General features: G+C 32.5%; 2 protein-coding genes and 1 long non-coding RNA gene across 3 annotated transcripts; 1 reads left to right on the top strand and 2 right to left on the bottom strand.

Annotated features, from left to right (window-relative positions):
- Window positions 1–286: 286 nt before the first annotated feature.
- Window positions 287–904, bottom strand: LOC121203771 (zinc finger protein 6). The gene has a single exon (XM_041074223.1). It carries the CDS (start codon window positions 902–904, stop codon window positions 287–289), a length of 618 nt encoding a protein of 205 aa, XP_040930157.1.
- A 3,043-nt stretch (window positions 905–3,947) lies between these two features.
- Window positions 3,948–5,075, top strand: LOC107955491 (uncharacterized). The gene is made up of 2 exons (XR_001699984.2): window positions 3,948–4,520; window positions 4,783–5,075. It is a non-coding gene; the product is annotated as an uncharacterized lncRNA (long non-coding RNA).
- A 2,247-nt stretch (window positions 5,076–7,322) lies between these two features.
- Window positions 7,323–21,714, bottom strand: LOC121203770 (uncharacterized). Its single transcript, XM_041074222.1, has 3 exons — window positions 21,209–21,714; window positions 19,086–19,318; window positions 7,323–7,433 (listed from the first exon to the last, which is right to left on the bottom strand). The coding sequence occupies exons 1-3, from the start codon at window positions 21,675–21,677 to the stop codon at window positions 7,323–7,325; spliced, it is 813 nt and encodes a 270-aa protein (XP_040930156.1). The 5' UTR covers window positions 21,678–21,714.
- Between the last annotated feature and the right edge of the window lie 1,601 nt (window positions 21,715–23,315).

Here is a 23,315-nt window from a genome sequence, read left to right as displayed (position 1 = left end):
TCCATGAATACCTCTTACAGCAAGTCACAATGATGTTTCTTAGATATGGGATAAACATAATCTTAGGTGGAAGATTCAACCCTAATTAAGATTACGAGAATTTAGGGAAATTAACAAGGCTGAGAATTGAAAAAAAGTTTAATACTCCATACATACATAATTGCTTCACTCAAGAAATTAAAACGTTGAATATCAAAAAAAAAAAAAACTTTACATTTTCAACCCAAGAACTTCAATTCTATAAATTTTAAGCTTGATCAAGTCCATACAATTTTTTTAGAAAAATTTATGGCACAGACGATCCTAGACGAAGATGTAAATCAAGACCTAATCCATTATCAATCTTAGGTCCACCATCATCTCCAGTGAACCGCCTCACTACCGAAAAAACTCCGGCATGATCCCCGATATCATCTGACATGGCGGCTGCCATGCTCTCCCTTCCTTCTCCTGTATATAAACGCCGTCCATGCCCAGAACCAGTCCCACAATGGTGCGTGCTACCTTGCAACATATACGATGGGGCTGGTCCTCCTCCTCCTCCTCCTCCATGTGACATGTAAAAAGCAGAATGATACAGTGGCGGTGGTGCAGCGGCTGGTAACACCGCCGCAGCAAGGAGGTGTGGCGGAGGTGTAAAAGGCGATATCATGGAGTTCCGAGTGGCAGCAGCCTGCATTTGAGCACGCTTTAGTAACTGCCTTTCCTTCTTGTGAGCATTTTGGTGACCTCCTAGGGCTTGAGAGTTTGCGAACTCCCTGCAACAGTATTGACACTCGTATTTACGGTCAAGTTCCAGCGATCCTCCGGCTGGTGGTGCTTTGTTTGATCCTTTGCCAGTTCTTTCCCCGATATTGAACCCAAACAACTTCAAGGGTTTTGAGTGAAAATCAATATCAGCCATGGCAGATTGTAGAATAGCAAATCAAGAAATTGCTATCTGTGTTTCATGAGCTAATAATATTGTTATATAAGGTAATTTACTTGAGAGTGAGTGAAGACAGGCAAGAAAAAGGAGAGTTGGTTGCGAAAATGATCCTTAAGAAATAACAAATAAGCAAGTTTTGGCCATGAAAAATGCCCTCAGAGCAAGAAAACTATTCTTATAATTTATTAAACCCCCTCCCCCACCCCCCTTCCATGCAATCTCCTTAAAAAAGAGTGTGTTTTAAGCTTAAAAAGTAGAGTATAGAAGGGAAGTTTTGGGCTTTGAGTATTGAAATTCGAGATTTTTAGCGGTGATTATATATCGGTTTTAGTTCAATTAATTAAGTTAATTAATTTTAGTTTAGATTGTATTAATTTATTTATATTGTCATAATAGTTAAATTATCCGTTTGTACTATAATAGTTTAGCAGAGTATTATTTTTTATATATATTTTAACTATTCACATGATCGGTAAAGAAATAGAAAATATTTTTACTTATTTAGAATACATCTTTTTTTTACGAATTTTATTCATCCTTTTAATTTCAAGTTTAAATTTGAGCTAATTAAATTTTTATTTTATATTTAATTATTTTAAAACATATAAATGTTCATTATATTATTAACACTTTCAAAACATTAAAAAAAAAAGTCCCATCTTAATACATCCATGAATAATTTCTTGAGAAAGAATTATATTATTATAATTATTACTTCCCACATGGAAAACTCCATGATGCACGTGAAATCAGTATGTTCTTCGACCTTAATTTCTTAATCTAACATCACAATCAATATCATACATACTTTAAATGTGTTAGGTTAGAATTAATGATAATAGTGAAATAAATTAATAAAATTAGCTATTATTTTTTAAAAGATAAATTAAAAAAATCGATGATATTTAACATTTATTTTATTATTAAGGATATATATGTTCATCACGTTGTACTCGTTACATGTTATCTTTAAAAGGAATAATATATCACTATGTATGATATTTAATTATCGCTAATATATCACGTCAATAAACTGTATCTTATAAATATGAAAATAGGCCGAAGAGACGTAATTAAATAGAAAAATGAAGATCAATGTATGTAGAGTGAGGGCAGGGACATGGTGACGCACAATGTTGGCTTATAATTAAGATGTTAGCGTGATTGACGTAGAAATCCAAGGTTATTTTAATGAAGGCAAGATCTTTACGAATCTTACTAACCACCACAATTTGGGGAAGTTTAAACTAAAGCCTTCTTTCTCTTTCCAAATCCATCATCACCTTAATTTCCACCACTTTAAGTCATCAACGCCTTAAATTATTGGACTTGTCTCATCTTCACCATCTTAATTTTCATACTTATTTTTTGGTGTATATAATTATTTTTATTTTATTCACTTATTTGTCTCACTTATTGTTACTATATATATTCATCTTCACAAGTAAATAAATAAATTTATAACTGAATTATTAATAGTCGGTGTTCATCTCATAACTCACGTTATCGGTTCAAATCGTAAGAATTATTTATAGTTTGTGAGTTGTATTGAGAAAAATATTGTCGAAGTCCTTTTTTTTAGGTTTAAAAATGGGGGTCGACTTTAAAACGAGGTATGGAGTCGCCACCGATCCTTTTTTGAGGTGTAATCAGATCACCTTGAGATTGATCATTTTAATAAAATATTTAATTTATTAAAACAATAATTCTAGGTCTGTGAAAATTGAGAAAACAGGTTCGGAAGTCGGTTACGCACGAGGAAGGGTTAGCACCCTCGTAACGCCCAAAATTGGTACCAATTAATTATTTAATGTCCTATCGTTGAAATTTGAAGGAAAAATATTAAAATACGATCCCCTTAAAAATGCGTAAACAACTCGATTTGGATTTTAAGATTCACTCGTTCCAAAGGAATAAAATACCACATCCAGTACGTTAGGACACGATATTTTAAGCCTCCAAAAACTGAGATCACCTCAAGATTTCCAAAATACGCGACAAATACGATCCCCTTAAAAATGTGTGCACAACTTGAGTCGGATTTCAAGCTTCACTCGTCCCGAATAAAATACCACATCCAGCACGTTAAGACACGATATTTTAAGCCTTCGAAAACTGAGATCATCTCAAGATTCCCAAAATATGCAACAAAATTTAAAAAAGGGCATTCGGTTATTTGGTCAAACAGTAAATCGAAACCCAGCACCTTAGGGCACGATCTTTCGAATTTCCAAGCGCGAAACATTGCCTTATTTTGAGAAAATTCAAATAAACATTTATAAAAACCGAGTCAAAATATACTTTTTTGGCTTGTTTGGAGATAAAAACAATTGGTGTTGGGCGAAAAGTTGGAATTTCAAAATCATGATGCAATAACGAGCATACAAGCTTAGTATTGAACATGAAATAAAAATTCGGGGCAATAATATTACATGAATAAGTAATGAAAAACACAAAGGAACGAGTTAAGGTACATGCAGTGACAGGATATTATATGCTATATAAATACAAACACTAATAATCGAAAGCTAATAAATTAGAAGCCGACTTAGAGGAAATTCCATGCAAATTACACTAAAGAAATATCAAGTTTCAAAATAAAATTAAATGAACAATTGGGCAGAAAGAAAATATAAAAACATTACTATACAAACAACATAAAGATTTTAAAAAGAGAAGAAAAATATAAATAAATAAAATATATTTAATAAAATACAATTGAACTTTAAAATAAATAATATAAAGTAAACAATATACAAAATAATACACATATTAATTTACATAAAAAGACTTAATATAAATAATTGGTGTATAGGAATACAAATATATAAAAAGTATTTGAATTAATAAAAGTGACAGAATAAAGTTTATATAAAAAAAAGCTTTGTAAAAGGGGAAAAATATATCTATATAAAATAATATAACGTCAATAATATATATATAACTAAATGATGTGTAAATATAAAAAAAATGTATGGGGATATTTAATTTTAGCACATTGAAATAAAAGAAACACATATTGAAATAGTAGGTAGACTCAATTGAAATAAACCAAACTTAAAGAGATAATTTATGAATAAATAGAACATCAAATTAAAACTAAGGACCACAATTCAATGTGTACAAACTTACAAGGATTGAAAACGCAAATGATTCAGATCTCCAAAACACAGTACCTAGGCCCAGGCTAAATTGCAACAACACAGAAATTTCAGGGAAAATTTGAAAAAACAAATAATATGCAAATAAGGCCAATTGAGAGCTAGTGCGAAAGTTGGGGACTAATTGTGCAAATCACCCATTTAAAGAAAAATGCGCGGACTTCCAAACCCGATACTACTTTAGTTTTTCCAAACCCCATGCTGTTTTACTTTACTATTTAAAACCTGCTTTAAAATTTGTGTTTTAAAGAAAACTTTTTTAACTTTTATTTAAAAAAAAAAATCCAAATGCCTTGGACATTATCTCATCTCCCTCACTTTCCCTTTCTTCTCCAGCCGAAAGGCTCATTTCAAGCCCCCAACCATTTTCAAAATCTGATCGTGACCAACGGAGCACGGCCCACCGACGGCGTGAATGCGATATAACTCCGGTAAGCCTCTCATTCTCTCTTATATTTTATACTTGTAGATTCGAATAAAAAAAAAGTAAAACAAAGTAGAAACAACGATAAATAACCTTTGAAACGTATTCTATTGCTTTTGTTGATTTCTGTATATTTGTTTGATTTCCTCAATCTGTGTTCTATTTCTCTCAAAAAAAGAAAGAACCCCCTACCCCAAACAATGAAAAATTCAAAGGCTTTATAGCCAAGTACAAAACCGTTTCCTACTGTTTTCTTGTTCAACTTGCAGGTCATGAAGACGTGAAGGAGGGCGACGTGGTATGTGGGTGCTAACGTGGAGTAGGGCGCGCGTGTATTGAGGAGGCGATCGTGGCTGCGGCGCAAAGAAGGCTTCTAGTGCTTAGGGTTTGCTGAAAAATGTTTTAGGTTTGGGGTATTTTGGGGCTGTTTGGGTTAATTGTTTTTGTAATTTTGGATTTTCTTATGTGGAATTATTTGGGTCTTATTTATTGGGCTGGAATTAAGTAGCCCGAGCTAAAATTGGGTATTACAAATATAATGGTGCATAAATTTACACACCAATGTTTTTAGTTTTCTTTTTTTGGAATATTTATAATGATTTTTTAATCGTTTGACACAATATAATTTATTGTCAATTTACCGATTTTATGTCGACAGAGTATCAAATACAAATGCATAATAAATACTAGTCTTTTGACAAATCCAATGTGTGGGTGAAAAGTACAGCTAAAATAAAATTTTAATTGATAATTATGATTTATAAAAATAATAATTATTGATAATAAGGTAATAAAAATGTAAATTATTGTTCTTTTTGAAATTATAACTATATCAACATTTCTAATCAAAATCAATCATTATAAGCATTAAATTAAATAATTAACGTAACAACTAATTATTAATAACTAAACTCAAATTAATAAACTAACTATAAGAATAAATATGGAGAAAAACTTATTCATTTACATGTTACTTGAACTTGGGATCTCGAAGTTTTTAAGGCCTCGATTTTGATATCTTTGCTAATGTAATTATTTTATTTTAAGAAACCTTAAAAATTTTTTCTTTTTTCTCTAAATTGTTTGTTTATTCTCTTTTGTTTTGCCAAGCGGCTCCCACCAATTCTCTTTCTTTATTCTTCTTATTCAATTCACATGTCTTCTTTTTTTTAGTATGCAACTCTATTCTGTGGGTATCTTTGTTGTCTTCATAAATTGTGATGGACAGATGATGGTGTCTATCGTCAATGAAACTCTATCGATCACCAACAATTTCTCTTGGAAAGTGGGTGGTTCTTCGCCGGCTTCTTAACATGTTTCTATTTTGAGAGTATTTCAGAATAATAAACAATTTCACGAGTTGATTTGGACCCATGTTGTCTTAAGTTTTATATATATATTTTTTCAACTGTTTAATAAGTCTTCACTTTTAGAAGTTTTTGTCTCCTCTTGTATCATGTTTTTTAGTCTTACTTTTGCAAGTGATTTTAGGAATGGCTTGTCGTCATCTTTTTCAGTTTGGTGGATACTCGATTCTTTTGCCCATTTTTGTTCTCCACTTTGGACTATCTGAGGTTGATTTGTTTATCATTTTAAGTGCTTACAATCACCCCATATATGTCGTGCTTCAGTTGTGATGGATAAATTTCGAGTCAACAATTTTTTTCCCTTTTTGATAAAAAAGTGAGTAGTTAATTATATTGATTTTTGGATAAAAATAGTAATATGGAAAAGTAGTTTTTTTTTTCGAAATTGATTTTATGTATTTTTCTTGACTAAGTTGGTGCCTAGTTAACTCGTGATACCAACGCAATCAAGAGTTTTATAATAACACTCGATTATGGCTCACCCATGATGTAGGTGAAGAAAATTATGTAATAAATATATTTATTAAAAGTTTATATAAAAAACTCTTATAAGCAGTTTTGATTTCCAACTACAATGGTAGTTGTAGCTTGAGGCATAGTTGGAATAAGTTGAAACTTGTCTTATTTGTATTATTAATCTTTTGATTTAAAACGTGTAGGGCTTTGCATTTATGATCTCTAAGAATTATCTGGGCCCATCTATGATGTTCAAGTGTGAATAATCAAATCACAATGGATCAAATCAAAGTCTTTTAATGCAAAGTTCCTTGTTTAAGAAGATCAAGTCACACTAACTTTGGAATATCTTGAAGATATTAATTTTTCTCGTAACTTTTATGAGGATAATTGAAAACCTCTTTGTACAGGGGAATGATTATGATTTATTTGTATATAAGCAAGCTAAAACTATTATATGTGATCAACTTGTGCTAGGTAGAAGATTGCGAGGGTGAGCACTTATCATTGTTCATATAGTAACCGATATTTAAACTCAAGCGAGTCACTTAGTTTACAACAAAACTTGAAAGGGGAATGTCTTAGTGAAGTGTAACAACCCTCACCCGACCCAATCACTAGGTTCAAGCTGTAGGATGTTATATTCATTACCGAAGTGACCTCAGACAATTTTACAACATTCAATCAATAACATATGCAAATAAGTATCATACACATTCTAAATATGCAACACAATAATTTTCAAGTCCCATACGAGCTTACGAAAGCTCTTTTCTTAACTCAAGCATGAATTAAGACCAAATTGTAAAGTTTTGAAATTCTCAGACCGACGTTGCAACTTCATAATCTCCACGTCTTGACATTGTTATCTCAGTGAGTTACGTTACGACTGTTGCAAAAGGCCCAATTTGAAAACGGTTTTCTTGCACAACGAAAACCTAAAATTTTAAAAATTGACCCGGTTATGATATTTATAGTAATAAACTTTAACCAAATTCGTACTTGTGTTTTCGGCTTAAGGGACGTTCGTTGTTCCCGACTTTTAACCAAACGATCTTCTCTGATGTTCTCTTACCACGAACTGCTTTAAATGCGGGCTTGAACGAATTGAATCGAAACACAGAACTAGAAAAAGTTCTCTCTCCTTTTGAGGTGAAAACAAAAATTCTCTCTTCTTAATAAAAACCGGTAGAAGTGTTATTCCGAAAAATATATATAATAGTTGAGAATAAATTCTCTTTATACTTTGACAAAATAACAAACTCTTAAAGTTGCATTAATAGCTCTACTGGTGTCATCTATTTATAGGAAGAAAAGGTAAAACCCTTATTGAGTTGTAGTGGTTTGTTTTAAATATAAAATCATCCTACTTAGAATAAGACTAGGGTGGACAACAAACCCTAGTAATTGCCTACTAGGGTTGCCACCCCCTTCATGTCCATCAGGGGTTTTTGAGCCTCTCTCACATCGGGTCCAATTACGAGTACTTCTTGGGCCTTTTTAACCCAATACTCTATAATGTGATCCAACCCGATTCAATTTTTATATTTCTCAAAATAAAATTTAATATTTATATATAAAATAATTTTCTCATCTCTATTTTACCTCTAGCAAAATTTTGATGATTTTAACCATGGTAAAACTTTAACAATTTTGCCCCTAGTAAAATTTCGAGAAAATATGTTTAATATTTCACAACTCAACATATTCTGTAATACTCTGAAAATTTTTACAGTAAGATATTATCCTTGATATAGTAAAATAAGGAAATAAAGTGACAAAAAGGGAAATTTTGAGTTATGTCAATATTGAGAAGTATATTATGATATATTAATTCAAGAAAGGACTAAATTGTAAAAGTGAGAAAAGTTTTGTTGCACAAGAGTAAATATTCAAAATTTGAGGGGTTAAAGTATAAATATGAAAAAGTTGAAGGACCAATAGTGTAAATAATTTAATAGTGGAATGCTTTAGAAACTAAGGAAAATGGATGAATTAGGACCAAATTGAATAGATGAAGAACTATGAGGGACTAAATTGTAATTTTACCAAATTAAATGATGACTCAAGGATAGAATTTTAAAAGATAATGAAGGGCAAAATGGTCAATTGGAAGAAAGAGAAATCTAGAAAGTAATAATGATGCTAGAGATATTTTGATATTTTATAATTATTTAATTAGATAAATATTATTTTATTAATATTTTAATAAGATATTTTATTATTATTGTAACGGCCTAATTTTCAGTGGTGTCGGAAATGGTGATTTGAGATTACTAAATTCGACAAATAAGATTGAACAACATAGTAATTTAATATTTATGAGTCAAGTAAGAATTTAGAAGAATTTGTGAAATGGTGAAATTAGTGAATTAAAAGAACTTATTAGGTCAAATGGGTCAAAAACAAGGTATCGAGACCTCGAATTTGAAAATCAAGCTATAAATATTTTTATAAATATTTATGAAGTTTCATTAGCTAGTATTAAAGTTTGGTTGAGAAATTTTAACGATTAGGTAGCCAATTAAATAAAAAGGACTAAATTGTAATAAAAATAAATTTTGCTAAAAGGATTAAATAGCTCAAGTGTTAAAAGAAGGAAGATTTAAAGGGAAATTAAGCCTAAAAGTGAATAATCTAGACGGCAAAGGCAAGAAAATCAGTAGAAAAATAAGGGAAATAAGGGCAAAATTGGAAATTTTACAACTTTAACATATAAAATAATAACAAAATTGAAGAATCTAGAGATCGCTTCATATTTTATCAGCCAAAACACCGTAGAAGGTCTGGAGAAAGCTGGTTTTTCATATTTTTACATCGTGTAAGTTTAATTCTTGCTTTTTCTTGATAATTTTTATGTTTTTGTGACTTTTACAACTATGTCCATATGTTTAATTCATTAGTTTTTGATTATATGGATAATTTTGAAAGTTTCCATGAACAAGTGCTGAAAGTTTATGATGATTTATCATGGAATTGAGGTTTTAATTTTATTATATGATGATTTTATGGAGAGATTTTTTTTAGAAATAAATATTTATGACCTAATTGTGAAAGTTGTGAAATTAGGGTTTTGTGATGAAACTTTGAATGTCAAAAGCTGTGAGATAGTTTATAATGTTTAAATAAAGTGTTATTTGAGAAGAAAAAGTTCAATTGTTGAATAAATTGAGCAGGGACTAAATTGTAAAAATTGAAAAGTTTAGGGTAATTGTGTAATTTCGAAAATTTAAGGGCATAAATTGTGAAATAGAATAGAATTGAAATGGATGCTAATGAAGGAATGATTTTATAATTATAGATCAAGAAAACGAATTGAATCGTGGAAAGGAAAAAATTCAAGAATAGTCCCTGAATTTCTACGACTTTTGCAAATTAGCCCAGGTAAGTTCATATGGCAAAGTTCAATGTTTTGTTATGAAAATCTTATGATTGTTAAAGTATTTTATTGTTGATGAATATTATCAATTTGCATTAACTAATAAATAACGTGTAACTAAAAGTACAAATTAGTAGGAACAATGGATTTGAGTGCTTCTATTCTGTGACCCTGATGAATTGACGAAAAATATGTGATAAGTGCACCCGTTTAAAACCATAGCTGGGCTATGGCATCGGTGCAATGTGATAATGTGACTCCGTATAAGACCATAACTGGGCTATGGCATCGGTATAATGTGATAATGTGATTCCGTATAAGACCATGTCTGGGATATGGCTTCGGTATGATATGTGAACCGTGTAAGACCATGGCAAGGCTATGGCTTCGGTGTGTGATGCTTAACAATGTGAAAGTCCATAGTTTACCATGGCAATGTGATAATGGAGCACTCAATTCCCTTATTGTTCCCTAATTTGACAATGAAGTAAATGAGAAATGGGCCTAAGGGAGTTAAATTGTGAGTAGCCATATGGAAATTATTCACATGAGTTATTAATGAAATTGTGATTTGGAGGATGAAATAGTTAAACTAATAGATATATGATTGTGTACAATATTTGATAAGATTTGTGTTTTTATGCCTATGAGCTTACTAAGCTTCAATAAGCTTACCTGTGTGTGTTTGATAATTTCTTTTGTAGATTGAATTAAAGAGAAGTTGGTAGATCGGATCAACACAACAAGGCACACTATTCAGATCAATTCCGGTAGTTTTTGTTTTATGTTTAAAGATTTATATGGCATGTATAGAGTTTGAATGAATTGAAGAAAAGATGTTATAAACTAGTTAACAATATTTGTACTAAAACAGTTTTTGGTAAGTAGCAGTAGTTTGACTTTGAAAATTCACCATAAATTGTGGAAGTTGAGTTAAGGGCTGAGAAAAAAATGAGATTAAAGCCTAATGAGTCTAGTTTCATATAGAGGAAACGGTGCATGCAATTGGATTTTATGTTATGAGATATTTAAATTGTTGTGAGACAGAGTCTGAATGACTTCGAGTTCCCTTGTTCTAATTTGTAAAAATCATTAAAATTTGTACAAAAATAATTATAAGTCATACTGTATATGTATGGATTCCTCATTGGGTCTATTTCTAATAGAAACAAACTACATGGTTATTTGAATTCTGTACAGGGAGAAATTTGGTTTGTAATGGACAGGGATCAAAGTAGCCAAACCCTGAAATAGGGGAGAATTTAACTAATAAACTATACTAATTGGACCAACCAAAAATTATATAAAAACATTTGTAAGTAGATATATGAGTCTAAATTCGGAGAAAATTTACGGATTTGAATTTATAGTTTTATAACTCGAGATATGATTTTTTTAGCAACTATGATGCAGTTGGACAGCTTGTCTGAAAAGTATGATATAAATTATCTGAATTTGGTTAAGTGCTCAAATAAGTTTAGTAGTGCCTTGTGCTCGACTCCGGCGACGGTCTCGGGTAAGGGGCATTACAATTATTTTATTAGTATATAAAGAAAGAAAGATGAGAAATTCTCATCCATATTTTCCCATGCACTAACGTGAGAGAAAGAGAGGAAGAAAGAAAGTTTTGCATTCTTTACAATTTGGTCCTTTTACCAAAAATTTGCCATTTTCACCCAAGAATCAAATGAATTTCCATAGCTACCAAGAGACAAAAATATTAAGGAGAGCATGGGGAGTTAGAATATCAAGTTGGATTCAAGAAATAGAAGCTGGAGGAGAGAAAAAATCAAGTTAAAGATTAGTATCAATAGAACAAGGTAAGTATATAAAGATTTCAATATGTTTTTAAGTTTGTTATTATTGACAAAGCATGGAAATAATGTTATAGTAGAGTTTTCTTACATAAGGTCCTATGTTTTTGATATGTTAGTGAAGAGGAAATAAGAGAAAGTGATGAGAAATGGTGTAGAAAAAGAAAATAAGGGTGTTATAACATGGTAATTAATAGCTTGCACAAAAACAGTTTGGACAGCAGCAGTAGACTAACTTTGCAAAATCACCATAAATTGTAGAAATCGAATTAGAAGATGAAAAAAATATGAAATTAAATATTATTGAGTCTAATTTCTCATAGAAGAAATATTTTAAGCAATGAATTTGTAAATTTTGAGATATAATGAATTTTGTGAGACAAGGTCAGAATGAATTCGGGTTCCCCTGTTCTGACTTTGAAAAATCATAAAAAATTGAATAAAAATAATTATGGGCTTAAATTTATATGTATAAAATACTAAATGAGTCTATTTTTAATAGAAACAAACAAGAACATCATTTGAATCCTGTATGAGGAGATAATTAATTTTTGGTGAAGAAGGGTCAGAACTGTCAGACAGCAGAATAAGGGTAACTTTAAAGAATAAACTGTACTTATTGGCTAAACCAAAAATGCTGAAATTTTTATGGTAAGAATATATATGAGTCTATATTCAGGGAAAATTATCAGATATTAATTTGGAGTTCTATAGATCTAGATATAAATAATTTAGTGACTATGATGCAGATAGACAGCTTGAATATTCATAAAAGTAAATAATAAAAATTATGGATAATGTTACTTACAAGTGTGTTATATACATTAAGGATGTGGAATGGAGAGGAGGAGAAGGAAAAATATGTATGAATATTCATCTAGCATGGCTAATTTGCATATTTTAGGCTCAGGGACTAAATTGAATAAAAGTAAAACTTTATGGGCAATTTTGTAAACATGTCAGAAATGACCAAATTGCATGAAATGGATTATTTTATTATTTAAATTACAAAATTGAATGAAATTATTAATTTAGTTCAAGATCGGGGGAAAACATGTTTTAGGGATTAAATTGAAAAGTGTTGAAATTATGAAAAATTCTGATATTTTATAGAATTCATGGATTGTTATCAATATATATGAGAATAATAGCTGGAAATAAGGATTAAATTTCAAGAATTTTATTTTCCTGACCCTAAGGATGAAATCGTCATTAATTAAAAGTTTAGGGGCAAAATGGTAATTTTGCCTAGAGCATTAATTAAATGCATTAGAATATGAAATGAATGAAAATGACGATCAAATTTATTTATAAAGATCCGGACGACTCAAATATGAGACTTGATTGTGGAAAAGAAAAGATATCAGGTTAATGAAATTATAAACACAAACAAGCAATGAGGTAAGTTCGTGTAACTTGAATTATATTCTTAAATGCTTGAGATTGTATTTTATTGATGTGAATATGATTTGAATGTTCATTGTATGAAAATTTATGAAACATTGATATATTTGATAAAATGGGAAGAAATCTCGGTTGAATGAAAGGAAAATTCGATGGATCTCTGAAAAGGAATTGACGGTAAAAAGGATCTAGCTCGGACGGGTGATTCTATCTTGATATAGCCCTCCCGAAGAATATGTGTAAAATGGATTTAGCCCGGACGGTTAATCTGAATTAGGGTCTGAATTTAGCCTGGACTGGTAATTCAGATCCAAGCTCATTAGAGTAATTGTCGTTGCAGGGGATTTAGCTGGACTGGTAATCCCGACAATACTCTATGAGTTTATATTACAGGGGATTTAGCCTGGACTGGTAATCACGCTGTAAGGATGAGGTTGGCGGGAATGTGCTCTCTGATATGAAATGTGTAAGACCATGGTTGAAAGATACCATGGCAACCTTTGTGTAAGACCATGGTTGAAAGATACCATGGCAACCTGTGTGTAAGACCATGGTTGAAAGATACCATGACAACCTGATATGAGATGTGTAAGACAATGGTTGAAAGATACCATGGCAACCTGATATGAGATGTGTAAGACCACGGTTGAAAGATACCATGGCAACGTGACATGAAAAGAATAAGACCATGGTTGAAAGATACCATGGCAACATGACAGAAAATGAGTAAGACCATAGTTGAAAGACACTATGGCATCACTTCAAAGATAAATAAGACCGTGGATGGGAGATGCTATAACATCTGTTGAACAATTGATATTCAGGTAAAATGTACCAGATGAAGAATAGTTATATGAAATGGTTGTGTGAAATGTTTACAAGAACTGGTCATATGGAAATATATGTACAAAAGCGTTGTATGAAATAATTATGAAAATGGATAAACGAAATAAGTATAAGTACATGGAATATAATTTATGTTAAGTTTGATATAAGCTATTACCAGAATAAATATACATAAATATATGGAAATGATGGAACATAAAATATTGATATAATGAAATGAATGATATATGCTTGTGAAGAAACGGTAAGAGCATGATATGTTTCATGACACGTACATATATGATTATCTTTGATATGTTGATACAAGGAAATTATGTAAGTTGAGACTATTATTAAACTAAAGTGCGACATGTCGAGAAAATAGATATATCAATGTTGAATTTATATGAGATATGAGCAAGTATACTAACAATGTTGTTGTTTGATGATTATACAAGTGCCAAACTGTTGATTGAATGGTAATATATTTATTTTATATGATGCATTGAATCGATAAGTATTTTAATTTTTTTAAGTTATCTGCAAATGGTAGTAATACTCCGAAACCCTGTTTTGGCAGCGGATACGGGTTAGGGGTGTTACATGTTCACTATGACTGAATGATTTATTTTCATTTTTAGGCTTCAAAACAATCTAAAAACAAAATTCATTCTCCCGGTCATTTTTTAAGTAATCCATATAGGATAAGAAATGAATCATTTTCATTTCTATTTCCATTTTTGGAAACCTACATTCAGTTCCAAATGATTTCATTTCTCCATTTCAAAGAAAAACATAATCATTCCTAAATGTTTTTCATTTCTTTTTTCCTATCCATTCCGTTCATTTTTATTCAAACACGCAATTCATTTCTGGTTTCAATGAGCTAACGAAGGGACCGATTGGACGTATGTAGTTGAGACTCAAATAATTTATAATTAAGTTTTTACTTTTTGCCTATTAATTATAAACTCATTTAGTCATGAAGTCATTTCATTATAGTATTGTGACTAAGCTCTCCCCAACGACTTACCATTACGAAAGCAACTACTTAACGCTCCTATAATGATCTTGTCATAAGTGTGTTACCCTCACAGGATATCCTTAATCTCTTTAGAATAATACTTGTTCTCCCAATATGATCCTAGTTTATCTCATGGTAAACACTACATTTTCCTTCATGAAAAATCAATCACTACCAAATAGTAATCAAGTCATCCATCATAAAGACGAACGACCCGTAGCCACGTTTACCTTTCGTCAACCATGTAATGCCAATGAGATGATATCATTTACCCATGTTTTAGGCTATGAATTCCACTGTTGTGAATGATGGTACATATTACAAAAGTCGTACACCCAACGCACCAACTTTCGGTTCTTTATCTATTTGAACTCAGGCTTTTACTTACATCAATGTGTACAAGTCACGCGTATATAGTCTACCATCCACTTAAGATTTAGGTATGCCACACTACGAACATCTGTAACACCCCTTACCCGAGACCGTCTCCGGAATCGAGTACGAGATGTCATCCAATTTAACTTACCGATTCGGAGCATAAAAATTTGCTTTTAAAATTAAATTCACTGTTCATAACAACACTGTCCACCTGCGCAACTGTCACTAATTTAATTATAAATTGAGTTACGAAACTCAAAATTTAAATCTGTAAATTTTCCGTGAAACTAGACTCATATTCCTTCTTACCATAAAATTTTCAGAATTTTTGACTTAGCACATTAGTACAGTTTATTCATTAAAGTATCCCCTGTTTCACAGCTCGACAGATCTGACCTCTTGGCGCTAAAAATCAAATATCTAATTGTACAGAATTCATATAAGGTTACCATTAATTTATTTTGAAAATAAACTCACTAAGGAATCTAAACATATAAATTATGACCTATAATTATTTCTGTACAATTTATAATAATTTTCTAAAGTTAGAACAGGGGACTTCAAAAACCATTCTGACCCTGTCTCACTAAAATTTAAATATCTCAAAATATAAAATTCCTTTACCTACACCGTTTCTTTCATGTAAAAATAGACTTGATAAGATTTAATTATATATATCATTCACCCTCTAATTCCATTTCTACTATTTATGGTGATTTTTCACATTCACGTCACTGCTGCTGTCAAAGAAACTGCTTCTTTGAATTAGTTACCATTTAAACATACATAACTCCAAAACATATTCATTAATAACTACTTCAATAGCTAACATTAGCCATATCATTTGGACATGCTCAAAATGATTAAGACTCTATACATGCCATAGTTTAAACATTTTGAAAAGCACATAATACCGAGATGGTTATGATAGTGTGATACGAGCTCCGACGGTCCACTATTCGATCAAGTTCAAATCACTATAAAACAAAGGAAAGAAAGAGATGTGTAAGCTATAAATAGTTTAGTAAGTTACATGTAAACAATAATTACTCAATTAATAATTAACACTTTTAACATATAACTAATCAAAACATTTCTTAGCAATTTCAATCACTTACACATACACAATCTTACCAATTCACTTGCATATACATTTTCACACTTAACATTTCATATTCACTTTAATTCATTATTAATCCCGTTGAACACTTGGAATATATACGGATACGTAGAGATTTAGCACATAAGTGCCACACTGATATGTAGCCGAAGCTACCACTGATATGTAGCCAAAGCTACCACTGATATGTAGCCGAAGCTACCACTGAAATGTAGCCGAAGCTACCACTGATCAATAACACTGGAAATGTCCACGGGTCTGCTCACACAAGCTGTCAGGTGTCTGCAACACATGCTAGATCACCCAGCACCCGGGACTCACTGTAACACTGTAACACTGGTCTCTAGTGACATGTCACTTGTATCCAATTCTATTCCTAAGTTCAACCGGGAATTTACACTTAACACTTTATTTTCAACACTTTATCACTTGAATAATTCATGAACAACTTTCCTTCCACATTCAATATTAATTCACATATCAAATATAATTCACAATTTATACAAATATAACTATTACTTACATATAACTTACCTCGGATGCCAAACGACTATTTTTGTAATTTAGTCGATAACTTTCTCTTTTCCCCGATCGCTTGCACTATTTCTTCTTTCTTGATCTATATTAACACAATTTAATACATTTTATCAATATTCCATTCAAATACAATTCATACACAACATTTTGACACATTTACATTTTCCCCATAACTTTTCAAAAATTCCACTTTTGTCCCTAAGCTCGTAAAAATAAAAATTCTCTAAATTCTTAAATTTCAAACTTCACTAAATCATGTTTCATGCTCATAACGGGCCTCAATTTCACAAAATCACAACTTTATGCACACTTTACCATCTTTCACAATTTAGCCCTTTTTCAACATTTTTCATTGAAATTCATCTAGTAAAACTTGTAATTAACACTTCAAACATTCATTATCTAACATCACTAATCAATTTACAATTATATCATGAATGGGTCAATTTTTAAACTTTAATTTCATTTAAATTAAATGGTAGAAACATGAAATTCAAGCTTCAATAAGCATAAAAATACGAAAATAATTAAAAACGGGGCAAGAAATCACTTACAATTGAGCTTAGGAAAATCAAAACCCTTAACTATGGTAACCTGAAACTTTCGGCAGCAAGCTTCTGATTTTTTTGAAGAAGATGGACACTTATTTTCTCTTTATTTTGTCTTTTACCCAATTTGGACAAAAATGCCCTTGACCCATTACTTAGATATTTTTCTAGAAATACCCTTTTTGTCCATAACACTAATTTATGGTCTAATTGCCACATAAACACTTCCAATTTCATGCAATAATTCAATTAAGTCATTTAATCACTAATTAGACACACTTTGTATTTTTCTCAATTTAGTCCTAAAAATTCAATTAAGCACTAAAGCATTAAAATTTCCTATCCATATTTTCACACAACATTTCAATCAATCAGTAACTAATAAAATTTATAAAATTAAACTATTTCACTTCGGATTTGTGGTTACGAAACCACTATTCCGATTAGGCCCTATTTCGGGCTATCACAATTCTCCCCCTTAGGGATTTTCGTCCTCGAAAATCTTACCAGTGAATAAGTTGGGATACTATTTCCTCATAGCCTCCTCGGTTTCCCATGTTGCCTCTTCCACCCCATGTCGTTGCCATAACACTTTCACTAAAGCAATTTCTTTGTTTCTCAACTGTTTCACTTCTCGTGCCAAGATTCGAATCGGTTCTTCTTCGTATGTCATATCCGATCGAATTTCCACTTCAGTCGGTGAAATCACATGTGATGGGTCCGATCGATATCGCCTCAACATAGAAACATGAAACACATTATGAATTCTTTCCAATTCCGGTGGTAAAGACAATCGATAAGCCACTGGACCAATTCTTTTTATTACTTCATACGGACCAATAAATCTTGGACTTAATTTGCCTTTACGGCCAAATCTCAAAATTTTCTTCCATGGAGACACTTTCAAAAATACTTTATCTCCCACTTGAAACTCAATCTCTTTTCTTTTCAAGTCCGCATACGACTTCTGTCGATCCGATGCAGCTTTCAAACAATCACGGATTATCTTCACTTTTTCTTCGGTTTCTTTTACCAAATCGACTCCATGTAACTGATTTTCATTAAGTTCAGTCCAATATAATGGAGTCCGACACTTTCGTCCATACAACGCTTCATAAGGTGCCATTTTTATGCTTGACTGATAACTATTATTATAAGCAAATTCCACCAAAGGTAAATATCTTTCCCAATTACCTTCAAATTCCAATACACAACATCTCAACATGTCTTCGAGTATTTGAATTACTCTTTCAGACTGTCCATCGGTTTGGGGATGGAATGCTGTACTAAAATTCAATTTAGTACCCAATGCCTCTTGTAATTTCTTCCAAAACCTTGAAGTAAATCGTGGATCTCTATCAGATATAATAGACATAGGTACACCATGTAATCGGACTATCTCAGCAATATACAATTCAGCTAACTTGTCAAGTGAAAAACTCATTCGCACAGGAATGAAATGAGCCGACTTAGTCAATCGATCAACTATAACCCAAATTGAGTCTTTCTTTTTCGGTGACAATGGCAATCCAGAAACAAAATCCATAGTAATTCTATCCCATTTCCACTCGGGCACCATAATAGGTTGAAGTAATCCTGAAGGTACTTGGTGTTCAGCTTTTACTTGTTGGCACACTAAACACTTTGTCACATACTCGGAGATATCCCGTTTCATACCCGACCACCAATAAAATTTCTTCAAATCATTGTACATTTTTACACTACCGAGGTGAACTGCCAAATGACTATCATGTGCTTCTTGCAAAATTTTCTGAATTAAATCAACATTTTTCGGAACACATATTCTATCACGAAACATTAAACATCCATCTGAATCAATCTGAAAATCAGAATTATTGTCCACTGCACACTGAGTCTTTCTTCTTTGCAATTCATTATCCACTTTCTGAGCCTCACAAATTTCTTGAAGAAACAATGGTCTAGCTTTTAACTCTGCAAACAATGATCCATCTTCAGTCAATGTTAATCTCGTATTCAAAGCTCTCAAAGCAAAGAGAGACTTTATGCTTAAAGCATCAGCAACTATATTAGCTTTTCCCGGATGATAATCTATCACAAGTTCATAATCTTTCAACAATTCCAACCATCTTCTTTGCCGCAAATTCAGATCTTTTTGTGTCATAACATATTTCAAACTTTTATGATCTGTAAAAACACGACATTTCTCACCATATAAATAATGACGCCAAATCTTCAAAGCAAAGACAATAGCAGCCAACTCTAAATCATGGGTAGGATAATTTCATTCATGCGGTTTCAATTGTCGAGAAGCATACGCTATCACCTTTCCTTCTTACATCAATACACATCCAAGCCCATTTAGTGACGCGCCACTATAAACAACAAATTCCTTTCCTGACTCAGGTTGCACTAACACTGGTGCCTCAGTTAAACACTTCTTTAATTTCTCAAAACTTTGTTGACACTCCTCGGTCCATTCGAACTTAACATCTTTTTGCAACAATTTTGTCATCGGTGAAGCTATCATCGAAAAACCTTCTACAAATCGACGATAATATCCAGCTAAGCCCAGAAAACTCCTAACTTCAGATACATTTCTTGGAGGCTTCCACTCAACTATTGCCGATATCTTATTCGGATCCACTCGAATGCCATCTCCCGAGACAATATGCCCCAAAAATCCAACTTCACTAAGCCAAGATTCACTCTTGCTAAATTTAGCAAACAATTTCTTTTCTCGCAGCGTTCGTAGCACAATTCTTAAATGTTCAGCATGCTCGGCTTCACTTCGGGAATAAATAAGAATATCATCTATAAACACCACAACAAATTTATCCAAATAGGGCCGGAAAATTCGATTCATCAAATCCATAAAAATAGCTGGAGCATTAGTCAGACCAAAAGGCATTACAAGAAATTCATAGTGGCCATATCGGGTTCTGAAAGCAGTCTTTGGCACATCTGACTCTTTAACCCTCAATTGATAATATCCGGATCTCAAATCAATTTTGGAAAACACTGTGGCATCCTTTAACTGATCAAACAAGTCATCTATTCGGGGTAATGGATACTTATTCTTCACTGTCACTTTGTTAAGTTGACGATAATCAATACACAATCTCAATGTCCCATCCTTTTTCTTCGCAAATAGCACGGGAGCACCCCACGGAGAGTAACTTGGTCTAACAAATCCTTTATCTGTCAGCTCTTGTAATTGCACTTTTAATTCTTTTAATTCAGTTGGTGCCATTCTGTAGGGAGCAATCGATATTGGAGCAGTACCTGGCATTACTTCAATACCAAACTCTACTTCTCTAGTCGGAGGCAAACCTGGCAACTCTTCTGGGAACACATCTACATATTCACATACCACTGGCACTGATTCGATCTTTATTTCAGACACTTTTGTGTTCAACACATAAGCAAGATATGCTTCACAACCATTTTTCAAACATTTCTGAGCAGACATGGCAGAAATCACAATTGGCATCACATTTGACTTATCTGTTTCAACCCGAAGAACTGTACCACTACCACACTTCAACTCAAGAATTTTCTGACTGCAATCTATCTTGGCCTTATGTAATGTCAACCAATCCATTCCCAAAATAATATCAAATTCATCAAATGGCAACAACATTAAGTTGGCAGGGAAACACTGACCTTGTATAATCAAAGGACAATTTTTGCATATTTTATCAACTATCATATGCTTGCCTAAAGGATTCGACACTTTAACCACATACTCAGTCAATTCAACACACAAATTCTTATCAGACACTAAATTCATGCATACATACGAGTGAGTAGAACCAGGATCAATCAATGCAAGAACATTAGTGTCGTAAAGAGAAAATATACCAGTGATCACATCAGGAGAAGATGCTTCCTCTCTAGCTCGGATGGCATAAGCTTTTGCTGGAGCTCCCACTTCAAATCTTCCAGTCGTGTCTTTTGTTACGCCTCTACCACTAGTTCCAATCCCCACATTTCTCTGTGGTCTTCCTCTAGTAGTCACACTGCTCGATCTCACATTCTGAAACTTTTCTATCTCTTCTCTTTCCGGACAATCTTTCACAAAATGATCTTGAGATCCACATTTAAAACAAGCTCGGCTGATTAAATAACATTCCCCCAAATGTCGTTTTCCACAATGTTGACATTCCGGTCTAGTAGGTTTAACACTACCTGTACTTGCCATAGAAGTTGCCTGAGCTTTAGAACCTGAATATTGTCTTCCTCGATCTCTTTGAAAATTCACACTAGAAACATTCGATCGAGTATTCATTTCTTTAAACTTCTTCGCTTGAGACTGAAATGGCTTGCCCATTGATCTTTTTCTTTCATCTCTTGCTTCACTTTCCACCTTTCTTTCTCTTTGCTCAATTCTTCAGCCTTGATAGCTCTTTCAACTAGTACCACTAACTTTTTAATTTCAAGAATTCCCACTAGCAATCGGATATCCTCGTTTAATCCATCTTCAAACCTTTTACACAATGTAGCTTCATTAGATACACACTCTTGGGCATACTTGCTTAATTTGACAAATTCTCGCTCATATTCGGCTACCGTCATGCGCCCTTGTTTCAATTCAAGAAACTCTTTTCTCTTTTGATCAATGAAACGCTGACTCACATACTTCTTCCGGAATTCTTCTTGAAAGAAGTCCCATGTAACTTTCTCTTTAGGCACTACTGACACTAAAGTTTTCCACCAATTATAAGCCGAATCCCTCAGCAATGAGATAGCACATTTGAGACTTTCTTCTGGAGTACAAGATAATTCATCCAACACTCTGATAGTATTATCAAGCCAGAACTCTGCTCTTTCAGGATCATCATTTACATTAGCTCGGAACTCTTCGGCTCCATACTTTCGAATTTTGTCCACTGGAGGCTTTGACAATTTTAACACTTCAGTTTGTTGAGGAGCTATGGGAACAGCTTGAGGAATAGGAGGGGGCGGAGGAGGTTGAGCATTAGGATTAGTTCTAACAAACTCAGTGTACCAATTGTTCATCATTTGGAGAAAAGCTTCTCGAGCCTCATCTCCTTGACCCTGAGTCTCGAATCGACTTTCAACAGGCACATTACTTTGAGCATCATCAGCTGTATCACGGTTAGAATCCATTACTATAAAAAAACATTTTAAGATGTCAGGAGTCGTCACACTATCATTATTCAATTATGGCATGTATAGATAGTCTATTACACTCGCTACGTTAGTCCGAGAATCGACTAAACCGTAGCTATGATACCACTAAATGTAACACCCCTTACCCGAGACCGTATCCGGAATCGAGTACGAGATGTCATCCAATTTAACTTACCGATTCGGAGCATAAAAATTTGCTTTTAAAATTAAATTCACTGTTCATAACAACACTGTCCACCTGCGCAACTGTCACTAATTTAATTATAACTTGAGTTACGAAACTCAAAATTTAAATCCGTAAATTTTCCGTGAAACTAGACTCATATTCCTTCTTACCATAAAATTTCAGAATTTTTGACTTAGCACATTAGTACAGTTTATTCATTAAAGTATCCCCTGTTTCACAGCTCGACAGATCTGACCTCTTGGCGCTAAAATCAAATATCTAATTGTACAGAATTCATATAAGGTTACCATTAATTTATTTTGAAAATAGACTCACTAAGGAATCTAAACATATAAATTATGACCTATAATTATTTCTGTACAATTTATAATGATTTTCTAAAGTTAGAATAGGGGACTTCAAAAACCATTCTGACCCTGTCTCACTAAAATTTAAATATCTCAAAATATAAAATTCCTTTACCTACACCGTTTCTTTCATGTAAAAATAGACTTGATAAGCTTTAATTATATATATCATTCACCCTCTAATTCCATTTCTACTATTTATGGTGATTTTTCACATTCACGTCACTGCTGCTGTCAAAGAAACTGCTTCTTTGAATTAGTTACCATTTAAACATACATA

Source organism: Gossypium hirsutum, chromosome A07 (assembly GCF_007990345.1).
Source record: "Gossypium hirsutum isolate 1008001.06 chromosome A07, Gossypium_hirsutum_v2.1, whole genome shotgun sequence".
NCBI classification, from domain to species: Eukaryota; Viridiplantae; Streptophyta; class Magnoliopsida; order Malvales; family Malvaceae; genus Gossypium; species Gossypium hirsutum.
Note: the sequence above shows the minus strand (reverse complement) of the source record. Positions and strands in the feature narration are given on the sequence as shown.

What these genes read in the sequence shown, in the direction of transcription:
- LOC121203771 (XM_041074223.1), bottom strand. Translation starts at nt 904, where the DNA reads ATGGCTGATATTGATTTTCACTCAAAACCCTTGAAGTTGTTTGGGTTC.
- LOC121203770 (XM_041074222.1), bottom strand. Translation starts at nt 21,677, where the DNA reads ATGGGCAAGCCATTTCAGTCTCAAGCGAAGAAGTTTAAAGAAATGAAT. An exon ending in TTCTCCTGATGTGATCACTG is followed by an intron (nt 19,319 to 21,208) that starts GTATATTTTCTC and finishes CATTGTTTGCAG; the next exon opens with AGTTAAAAGCTAGACCATTG. An exon ending in TGGCAGTTCACCTCGGTAGT is followed by an intron (nt 7,434 to 19,085) that starts GTAAAAATGTAC and finishes AATTCGTTCAAG; the next exon opens with CCCGCATTTAAAGCAGTTCG.